The following is a 10,186-nucleotide window of genomic DNA, read 5'->3' as shown; positions in this document are numbered from 1 at the left end:
CAGATATTTGGGTTTGGCAATGTCCACAGATCACAGAATTTTCTTCATATGTAAATACACTCTGAAGTGACACCAAGTGAAAGAATACACAACTCTCAATTCTCCTAAAAAAATCCAGATCTCTAGTATTGCTCTGTGACAAAGAGAAATATGGAAAAGAAAGCCCAGTGCCTTTGGAAATCGAGATCTAAAAATTTAATGTTTTAAAAATAACCTTTACATACAAGATGGGAAAGAGTAATACAGACTGAATGTTTTGGTTTCGAAAACGTGAAATGTCACCATGTAGCTTAGAACAAGTCTGTCATCTCCTAAGAAATACACATTATTATACAATGGAATCTATAGGGACACTTTTGAACTCCTGCTTAGTTGATTTTCAGCAGTCTCCTTCCTCCCTACAAACTTACTTGTCATATAACCATACAACTTGTAATCATCTTTTGACAGAGAACTTGGAGAGCTACAATTACGGCTGTTTTCAAAAGCACCTTCTATGATGTTTCACTGATTTTTTTTTTTTTTTCCATCACACTTAGATCGCACATTCTTCTCTCTTAAATCCCTTCCTGTTCCAATGATTTGGCTTTTAAAACAAGCAAGCTTAATTAAGTCAAGGCATATATTGCAAAATAAAAACGTTTTCCAATAGGCTAGACTAGAACCATTAAATAAGAACGGGACCAAAAGCCTATAGATAACATGCTTCCTGACTTGGTAATGTGAGAATACCTTTACCCATTGGGTAGGAAAGGTCTCATCTGCCCCAAGATGAATCTGATGGCTTGTGTTGTGTCTGTACTGTGCCAACACCATCAGGTTTAAGGGGGACGGACTTTGCTGAGCTGTGAGATGGCAATGGGCTGTTTACACAGGGCCGTGGGCCAGACAGAATTGTAAAGACTCGATGGGCTCAGTGTTGGGTCAGCAGCTGCATGTTTGAAGAAGGGTGCGAGATCAAGCAATGGATTCTTATAGAGTAGGATGTGGCCTGGAGGCTCTTAACCTTTAAGTGACTAAGAAACTGGTCAGTTTCCCTCAGGTACTGACGGTGGTAGCACCCAAGTGAATGTTGAGAGTCCAAAAAGGCCTCTACTTAAACCTGACAGAACGGAACCATCCCTTCTTCTTGTGGACAATCGTAGTCTGATATGTCTTTATGAATTCCTGCTGCAAATAATCTGGTCTTTGCAAATTTAAAACACCCTCTGGAAAGCCTCATGGCCAAATCACTCATAAACGCAGATGATCAAAAAGCCCCGGGGAAACATGTGCTCTCCTTTTATTGTGATGTCCTCTCTGTTTTGAAACAACCCAGCCCCAACTGGGGATATGGCCTTGAAATACTTCTAAAATATCGGTGCTTGAATCAACATACACTTCCTGAAACTTCTAACAGGGCTTCCTCCCTCAGAAGTGCGGCATTTTGCCACAATGTGCCCGAGAAGGTCAACTTTGAAAGGGGCCTCAAAACAAGAACAAGTCACATCATGCCTCATTATTGGAAGGTGAACATTTGCATGTATACGTGCTTCCCAGACTTGGAAGTGACAGGCTCAGGATAATTGCTAGTATACATATAGCAATATTACAACTAGCTGGTATGTTTTCTAAAAAAAAAAAAAAAAGAAAAAAAAGGAAAAAAATGCAGCATTAGGAGGTGGTTACTAAGGTGCTTCTTAATTCATGTTTTCTAATGGAATGTCTCGGACAGACGTCTACAAACGAACGTGCATACACAGGCATACACACGCACATGGACACGTTTCTGTACAGCTGATGCCTTAGATGCTTACGTGTTTACATAAGAACCACACAGGAAAAAAAAAAATTCCCCCTCGAGCTCCCTGAATTTCTGAATGTCATCTAACCCCATCAAATGTTAAAATATTTCATTTTCATATAAAATTATCTACAAAAATAGATAACATTTACAAAAACCAGATAGCATTTCCAGTTTTCCTTGGTGGCGCGCTCAGCTCCCCCTTCTTCCTGCCCTTCTCAGAAGGTTGCCATCTCCAGCAAAGAGCGCTTGAAGAGCTGGGCGTTCCTGGACAGGTCTGTCACATGGTGTACCATCTCCTGCAGGGCCGTGGTGCTGGGGTAATGGAGGGCGGCCATCTTGGTCGCCATCACTATAGTCTTGAGCTGTTCGCAGAGCTGGTTGCTGGAGTTCATCACTTTGTGGCGAATGTCCTGGGTGGCCACCTGCCTCGTCAGCGTGTCCCCAATGAACACCAGTTTGTGTGCGCTCAGGATGACAAACTTGCTGTGGGCCACGAAGATGCGCGGGGGCTGCGCGGAGCTGACACAGCTGAAGAGGGCGTCGATGGCATTGAGGAGGGAGATGTAATGGGTCTCACACTGGTCATAGTAGAAGTAGAGGAGCTGCCTATCCTGAGAGCCCACGCTGCTGTTTGTGGTCGGGAGGCTCTGAGAGGGCTTCCACTTGGAGATGTCGTTCTCCACGGGCTTGGTAATTTCCTGTTCCAGCAGCTGGAACTGACTTAGCTGCAAGGAAGCAAAAAGCAGATTTCCTGAAGGGTAAGGCAAGTGCGCTGTGCCGGAAATGAACCCCGGGGCTTGGAGTTCAAGGACAGGGATTTTAATCCCCAACAAGAGTCAAGTGCTCATTAGATGGGAGGCCTTGGTCAGGTTGTCTGACTTTCCTAAAGTGTGAAACGTAGAGGATCCCTAAGGGATCGGCCAGCTCAGGCCCCTGTGACTGCGCATTGGTCTCTTCTGCCCTAAGGCTGGAAGGCAGCTCGCCCTTAGACTCAGCTCTGTTACCTGCACCTTTATGAAGGTTAAATGAGTTAAGGTTTACAGAGTGCTTAGAATGGTGTTTGGTTTATTGTAGCCTCTGTGTAAATGTTTATTGAACGTTGAGTGGTGGCGAGGGAAACTGAGAGTTGGTTCCTTCTCTGGGAAAGCCTTGACTCTGTCCCTTCCAGACTCTTAGATAAATGACAGTCTGTGACCCCTTTCCATTTCTCCTACTCTTTCAGTCAAGATCCGTGAATGTTATTATCCAGCACTACAGGAGAGACTAATGCACGTAAATACATGTACATTGTGGAGAAGAGCGTCTCTATGGGAATCTGAATAATTGTGCATCATACCATTTAGCTGCTCAGAGCTGTTGAAAGAAAAGCTCCTCACACACAGACTCAATGAGCGTTAGCTTTTTTCTTCCCTTCCTGCGTCCAGCTGGTGTATTATTTAAGCTGCAGTGATAATAATTTCATGCTATTCTACCAAATCTCAGGAAAGACCCTTCTTTTGCAGGTGAGGACTATTTGTGACCTTAGCTTAGGACTCAGTGATCTGCTCCAAGGTGGGGCTCAGTCAGAGTAGGGATAGCCTCGTCCAGCTTCCCCCACAAGAAATGCACAATGAGCTTTACTTTTCAACCGACTCTGCTTTCCTCTTAGGAATTGCTATGGTTTCAACAAGTTCCCCAAAGCCCTGCTGTCCTACTTGCCAAATGCCAAAGCGGATATAACCAGGTACAACGTGATGTTTGAAGTTATCTCGTTTATGCTGTTGCAAATATGTTCATAAATGTATCATCTTATTAGATGGAGAGCTGGGGGATCTTCTCATTTTATACGTAAGTAACTGAAGTTCACGGAGGTTAAGTGACTTGCCTGAGGTCACATAGTTGGCTGGTCCGAAAGCAAGGACATGTCTCTGCATGCCATTTCGTTTCAATTTAAAAGGCTTATAAGTCCTCAATCCATTGCTTTTTATTTTTGTGCCCAGTTACTAGCAATACCCATCATTATCAGCCCCACTCATGCCCAACTGTTGAGTGAACCTGCCCTGCCCAAATCCCTTGTTTAAGAGCTTGCATGTCATTTGAAAACATTTGATCCTGCCCTCGTTCTCTTCGATTGGACCAAGAACAAACAGCCAAGCCATAGGCTTGAGTTGTAGGAGAGAGAGAGATAGAGATGACCCAATTAGGCTCTTTTTTTTTTTTTTTCGAGGAATTTGATGAACCACAGTAGGAAACCATCAGCTGAGGAAGCTGAGACGAAAAGCCATCTGTAGAAAGGACTTTGAGTGGCCATTTATGGGTTCTGTAAAGTTAGAGGGGCGACAAATGAATAGATAAGCAAAGGAAACTGCTAGAAAATAGAGAAGGAAGCAGATTTAGAGAAAAGCAAAGGAAGTACAGGAGGAGAGAGAATTTATAGTCCTAGCTCTCATCAGACCTGGCTGTATCTGCATTTTCTGTTCTTGCATCCCCCTACTATAAAACCTGTTTGCCTGGGCTGGCTTGAGTGGGTCCTGCTCCTTGAGACCAACAGCTTTAACCCAAAGAGTCCTAATATGTTAGATATACAGAATTAGCCCGGAAAAAAATGGCTGTTTGGACATAATCCAGGAACACCAGCTGGATTACCAACGCTATAAACTTTCTCTTTGTTCTTATACCCTATTATATGCCTTAGAGCCTATTTATGCCAAAGTATGCTGGAAGGATCAAAACCATAATCTTTTGAAGTAACACCTTCCTTATTAAGTGGGAAATCTTTTCAATACCCACTAGGTTTTGTTCTGAGTGAACTTACCTGATGATGTTCCAGCTGCATCTTGTTCTGTTTGATGATATTTTCCTTTTCCAGCAGCTCTTTCTGTTGCCTCTCAAACTCCTCCTTGCCCTATTATTTTCCAACACAAAGAAAACATTACATCACCCCTGTGATTCACTTATGCTAACAATTTCATTGACAAACGTGTAAACACCCTTTCATTTTCCAATGCCTTGGCTATTTCCCACAGGCCCAGTTAGGCCCTGTGAACCCCAGGCCCTGGTGTGCTTCTCTGCCAGACTTCCAGAGTCACCATGTAGGTCAAGGCTGAAAAGTAAAGTCTGTGTCCATGTGAGAGGCCACCATCTCTGCTCCACTTCACCATTCTTGGAGACCCACAATCCCCTTCAAACCTCCTTAAGCAACACTGTTTCTCGGCGTTCTAATGGGATCCACGCTGCGCTCCTGGTTTCGTTGAATCATCTATGACTCTACACCAAGTCGGTATTTGCAACAGACAGAGCTGGACAACCCGCCATATGAATGGTGAACGCCCCCATCTACTCTCTCTCCACACCTTTCCTTAGCACTGGGAGATGGGGGAGGGAGGGCGGGCTCAGCTCTCTCCCTTCCCCAGTCTCTTGCACCCAAGGGAATTGTGGTAGTTCATCAGTTCTCAGGATAATCCATGCCTCTCAGTCAAGTGAAATAAGACAGCACACCAAATTCTAAATAATGGACCCTGGTAGAATGTCTGAATTCCCCAAAGTGAAAGGGATCCCAGGTCAGCTTCGTAGAATTTCCCACTTGCAGGAGGCCAACTGTGCCTGTCCAGCTTCCCATGTGCTGGTTAAGTTCTACGTCAATTGACAAATGCCCAGTGTTCCTTAAGGTAAGCCTGAGGTCGGGTTAAGTTTTTCTGTAAGTAATTAAACACACACACACACACACACACACACATTATAGAGCTGAAGGGACCTTAGACATGCTTTGGTATAGAGGTTTGCGTTTTTTTTTCCTTAACGGTGCCTCTCTCCTTTTTCAAATAAAATACCACGCAGAACTATATGACAGAACGCCAACAGAAGTGGAGAGGATATGATTATCTGGGGGCCCACTCTCCTACTTGGGGAGTCTCTTTCTGCTTGCCTGAGGCATATCAATGGATCGCTCCAACTCTGTGCTTCACTCATGTTGCAAATGAAGAAATTACAACCCTGGGAGGTTTGAGAAGTCAATCACACTTAGTTAGTGTCGGGGAAAGGTCTAGAGCCGGGGACTCAGGACTCTCCGGCCAGTGTTCTCCCAACAGTACGATATCGCCTCCACCTGTGAACTACTAATTTTGTTTGTGAACCAGTAATCATGTTCTCCCCTCCGGCAGTCCAGCCTACCAGTCGTACAGGTATCAATCCCAGGCTCTCTGGACACGAGTATAGGTGCTTTTATGGGTCTGGTTTCCTTACCTGTAGGTGGACGTAATCATAATCATCCATCCAGCTCCTTTCAGACCCATCGCTGCTGCTACAGTCAGGAGGCTGGTCCTTGCCTAGGCTCGGGGGCAATGGCTTGGTGAGGGCTTGGGCCTTGTGGTCCCCGGGATGCAGCAGCTGCATCTGGGACGCAGCGTGTGGGTACTCAGCGGAGTTCATGATGTTCCCAGACCCACTCTTCACGTGCGAGCTGCCCGCGCCTGGTCTAAAGAGGGCCTCCGCGTTGGTGTTGATGGTTGTGGTGAGCTGCTTGGCATCGTCGGGCACTGTCTTCGCCACCATCACAAACCGGTCCAGATCATCGCACTTGTTCTGGGGCTTGTTGATGGCCAGAATGTTCAGGGACCAGCTGTGCTCGTTTAAGTCATGGCTGGTCTGGCTCAGAATCTGGTGGGAGTCTTCCACTCTTTGGAGCTCCCGCTTCATTTTGTTATGGAGGACGAGTTCGGGGAGGCAGGAAGCGTTTGCTACAGCTCCCTTGGCAAAATGGAGGTAGTCCCTCACGAACAGCTCCACCTTGTCCACCGCGGTGCGGATCTCGTTGACGTGTCGTTCCATGTACCCGTAACACCGCCAGTCTGTGGTGACCAGCGCCATGAGGCTGGCGACGCCCGTCTCCAGGGTCTGCTGGAGCCGGTGAAGTCGCTCGATGGCTGTGTCTGGATCCAGTAAGAGCCTTTTGTCCTGAGACGGGGAGGCTGACAGCGAGGAGTCCTTGGAGGTGGTCGAAGACGTGGACATGTTACTCCTGGTGCTGCCCGTGCTGGAGAAAGATAACCGGTTGATACTGTCCACCACGTCCTGCGAGGCTTTGACATCTGGTGGGTTGTGCAGAGGGACGTCGTACACGCCGTCTCTTTCTTCGGGGTTTGCTTTCTCACCGCTTTCTGCCGCTGGCTCCAGAAACTGAACCCCTCGGGGGACATCATATGCATCGTTCTGGGCGCCCAGTGACTGTCCCAGCTGTGGGTGGTTCACCGAAACGCTTTGGTGTCTTCGTGTGGCCAGTTCAGCGGCTCCCGGAGCATCACAGTTATATTTTATGCGGAGGTCCTTCCCCACTGGCTTGGTGCTGGCTGGGGGGATGTCATAAACGCCCTCTGGTCTGACGTCCAGCCTTCCCGATTGCCTCACCGGAGGGGGGAAATCATACTCTTTTTCCCTCAGCCCTGCCTCGTCTCGGCAAGTAGCGGGTGAAATGGCATATACCTGAAAAGTAAAGGAAGCAGGAGCTGGTATTTGTTTGCTTGGCGCATACGAACATGCAGAAATGGAAAAGGACATTAAAATGAGGCTAGAATTCTCAGGCCGCCTCTCTGGCTCCTTGTTTTTCACCTTCCACCCACTTGACGGCCAGTGTTTCCCAAGGCTCTGCTCGGCTCTGTTCGTCCCTCATCCTTTGACAGGATCGTCCCGCCCCGTGGCCTCTGTGCCACCTGTGTGTGAGTTGTGAGCCTGGCTGAGTTGCCCTCCCTGGGTCCCAGTCCCGCGTTTCTGACCACCTCCCGGGCCTCCTTCCTCGGTTGAGCCGGGCTGGGCAGCAGACTACGTGTTAACACACAGGACTGGGTGTCGGGAGACTCAAGGTCTCTCCCTGGACCTGTCGGCCGTGAAATGCTGCGTAAGTTGCTTAAATGTTCTGACACACAGTTCCTTTATCTGTACTTCTTGTGCAGGCATACCCCAGCAGATAACAGAGTGCATCAAACACACTGACCCCTGTCTATGGGCCGAGGAAGCTGTAACACTTTCCATAAATATGATATGTGTTAGTTGCTTGCCAAAGTGAATTATCGTACCTTCTTACTGGCTCTCCTTTACGGACTACCTCGTTTTTAGCACAGTCCCCTAAATATGGAATCCTCAGACTTATCTTTGAGGTGGTTTTTTCCTTTCACTTTTTTTTTTTTTTTTTTTTTTTTTAAATAATCTCTATGTCCAGCACGGGGCTCGAACTCACGAGATCAAGAGTCGAGTGTTCTACCAACTAAGCCAGCCGCGTGCCCCTGGAATCCTTAGACTCATCTTTAACTATCGCCTTTCTTTCCTCTTGTTCACTCTCTCAGAAAGACTAGTTTTTCCCCTTTGGTTTGCCCATCTTGTTTTATTCCAATAAACACACACACACCCCTTCTGGGCTGCTCTGTCACTTACCCCTTTTGTAGGAGGGATGTCATAGACTCCTTGAGGTTTTATTTCTCCCACTGGAACTGAAAACACAGGGACTTTGACTGATGATGGAGGGATGTCATATACCTGAAGAGAAACACTTGAGTTACCCAGAACAGAAATGTCGCATACTTGTCATTTTTTACACTACTGAGCCTTTCCTTATGGATTTATTTGCCAGGTTATGTATACCTTGGCTCTTTAACTGCATTCTACATAAGAGCTTGATGGAATTTTGCTTTTTATATTTCATAATTTTCGACCCAGACTGCATATAAAAATGACATTACGTGAAATATCGACACTGTACTTTCAACTGTGGTTTAAAATTTACACTTCCTGAAACAAAATGATAAGCAATAAAAGCTTTGTCAAGTAAAAGCCTATCAGGATTTCCTGATAAAGCAAATCCAGAAAACATAATTTATTAAAAAAATTTTTTAATGTTTATTTTTGAGAAAGAGAGAGAGACAAGAATGTGAGCAGGGGAGGGGCAGAGAGAAAGGGATACATAGAATCCCAGAGCAGGCTCCAGGCTCTGAGCTGTCCGCACAGAACCCGACGTGGGGCTTGAACTCACGAACTGTGAGATCATGACCTGAGCGGAAGTCAGATGCTTAAATGACTGAGCCACCCCGGCGCCCCCAGAAAACATAATTTACATAACATTGGCTAAAATGGCTTCTGGATGGGTGAACTTAATAATTCTTCACGTGAAACACACCTAATCTGTGAACTTCCCTTTGCTCTGTAGCTTTGAAGGAATACCACCCTGAAGTGGTCCCCTCTGCTGGTGACCAGGGCCCTGGTACATACCCCTTGAGTGGTGTGGGAAGGAGGGATGTCGTAGATATCCTTTTGGTATCTGGACGGGTACTCATACACGTAGCCTTGTCCTGTTCTCACGGGGGTTATCACCTGTGGGCAAGAAGACACAGAGGTGTAAACTTCCAAGCCCCCGTCCTACTATATCTCTTAGCCTCTTAACCAGGCACTCCTCCCTCACCTCTCCCCCATAAACAAAGAACGGAAGACAGAAAAGGAGGGAGACAAGGAGACATCAAGTCAGAACACTTTTAAATCCCCTCTTGTATCCCAGCAAAGAACAAATCCCTGAAATAGCTCCAACCCTCTTCCTCATGGTGACAAATCATCTCAAAGTAGGTCAAAGTCTCAATTCCCAGGATGCAACTTAAGGGAGAATCATTTTTAAATTATGAAGGTCCTAGATCATCCCTTTGGAGCACCAAAACCACAGATAATGGAAAAAAAAGGTGCACTTTTTTTTTTAAAGGCTCTGAAACTATTTGTAAAGTGAATAATGCAAATAGAGAGTTCAGCTACTTAAAATTCCTCTCATACCTTCCCCAGGATGCCTCTTCATGTGACATTATTATTATTATAACTAAAATTCCATAGGTCACTAGAGCACTTTTATGAAAGTAACGCTCAGACAGTGGTGCTCTCAGAAGCCTCCAGGAACTTTCAATCTAACCTTTGGAACAAATGACAGATGGACCTGTGAGCCACCCGGAACAGAGGTCATGTGTCTAATCATTTTCTTGTTTCCACCAGGGAAGCAGCCATCCCAGACAGTACCTATGTCCAAGGGATGTGGGAAGTCAAACACACTCATCACAACTGTGGCATCTGGAACCAATGCCAGTGAAAGGAATCTCACCTGACAGGCTGGGATTTTTGTATCTACAGCCTTCCTTGTGTCCTAAGCAAGGGTAGAGAAATTATTTTTGAACTTCAACTCATTTGGAAGCCTATTTAGTCCCCCAAGGGCTTCTAAATTACCAGGGTCTTGTTTCTGCCTAACCGCGCCCCCCCCCCACCCCCGAATGACTAATAGCGCCCACCTTAGCATCACCCATGATGGTTTTTTTAGAACACTTTGTAAATTAGGATGAGTTGGTTCTTCCCTAAGAAACCATCATCTTTTATCCTTTCTCTAATGTGAACATTTCTGGCGTCAGG

The 10,186-nt window shown here is 46.1% G+C and overlaps 1 protein-coding gene across 2 annotated transcripts in view; it reads right to left on the bottom strand.

Moving 5' to 3' along the window:
* Positions 1–1,621: 1,621 nt before the first annotated feature.
* Positions 1,622–10,186, bottom strand: part of NEDD9 (neural precursor cell expressed, developmentally down-regulated 9) — a 181,892-nt gene continuing 173,327 nt past the window's right edge. For both annotated transcript variants that reach the window (XM_042937903.1, XM_042937904.1), the window contains 5 exons: positions 9,020–9,121; positions 8,189–8,290; positions 6,008–7,243; positions 4,581–4,670; positions 1,622–2,511 (listed from right to left, as the gene is read on the bottom strand). In XM_042937903.1, the coding sequence (XP_042793837.1) occupies positions 2,002–2,511; positions 4,581–4,670; positions 6,008–7,243; positions 8,189–8,290; positions 9,020–9,121 (2,040 nt within the window). In that variant the 3' untranslated portion in view covers positions 1,622–2,001. The remainder of the gene's footprint in view (positions 2,512–4,580; positions 4,671–6,007; positions 7,244–8,188; positions 8,291–9,019; positions 9,122–10,186) is intronic.

Source organism: Panthera leo, chromosome B2 (assembly GCF_018350215.1).
Source record: "Panthera leo isolate Ple1 chromosome B2, P.leo_Ple1_pat1.1, whole genome shotgun sequence".
In the NCBI taxonomy this organism is placed as follows: Eukaryota; Metazoa; Chordata; class Mammalia; order Carnivora; family Felidae; genus Panthera; species Panthera leo.
The sequence above is the reverse complement of the archived record's forward strand: the minus strand, read 5'-3'. Positions and strand labels throughout refer to the sequence as shown.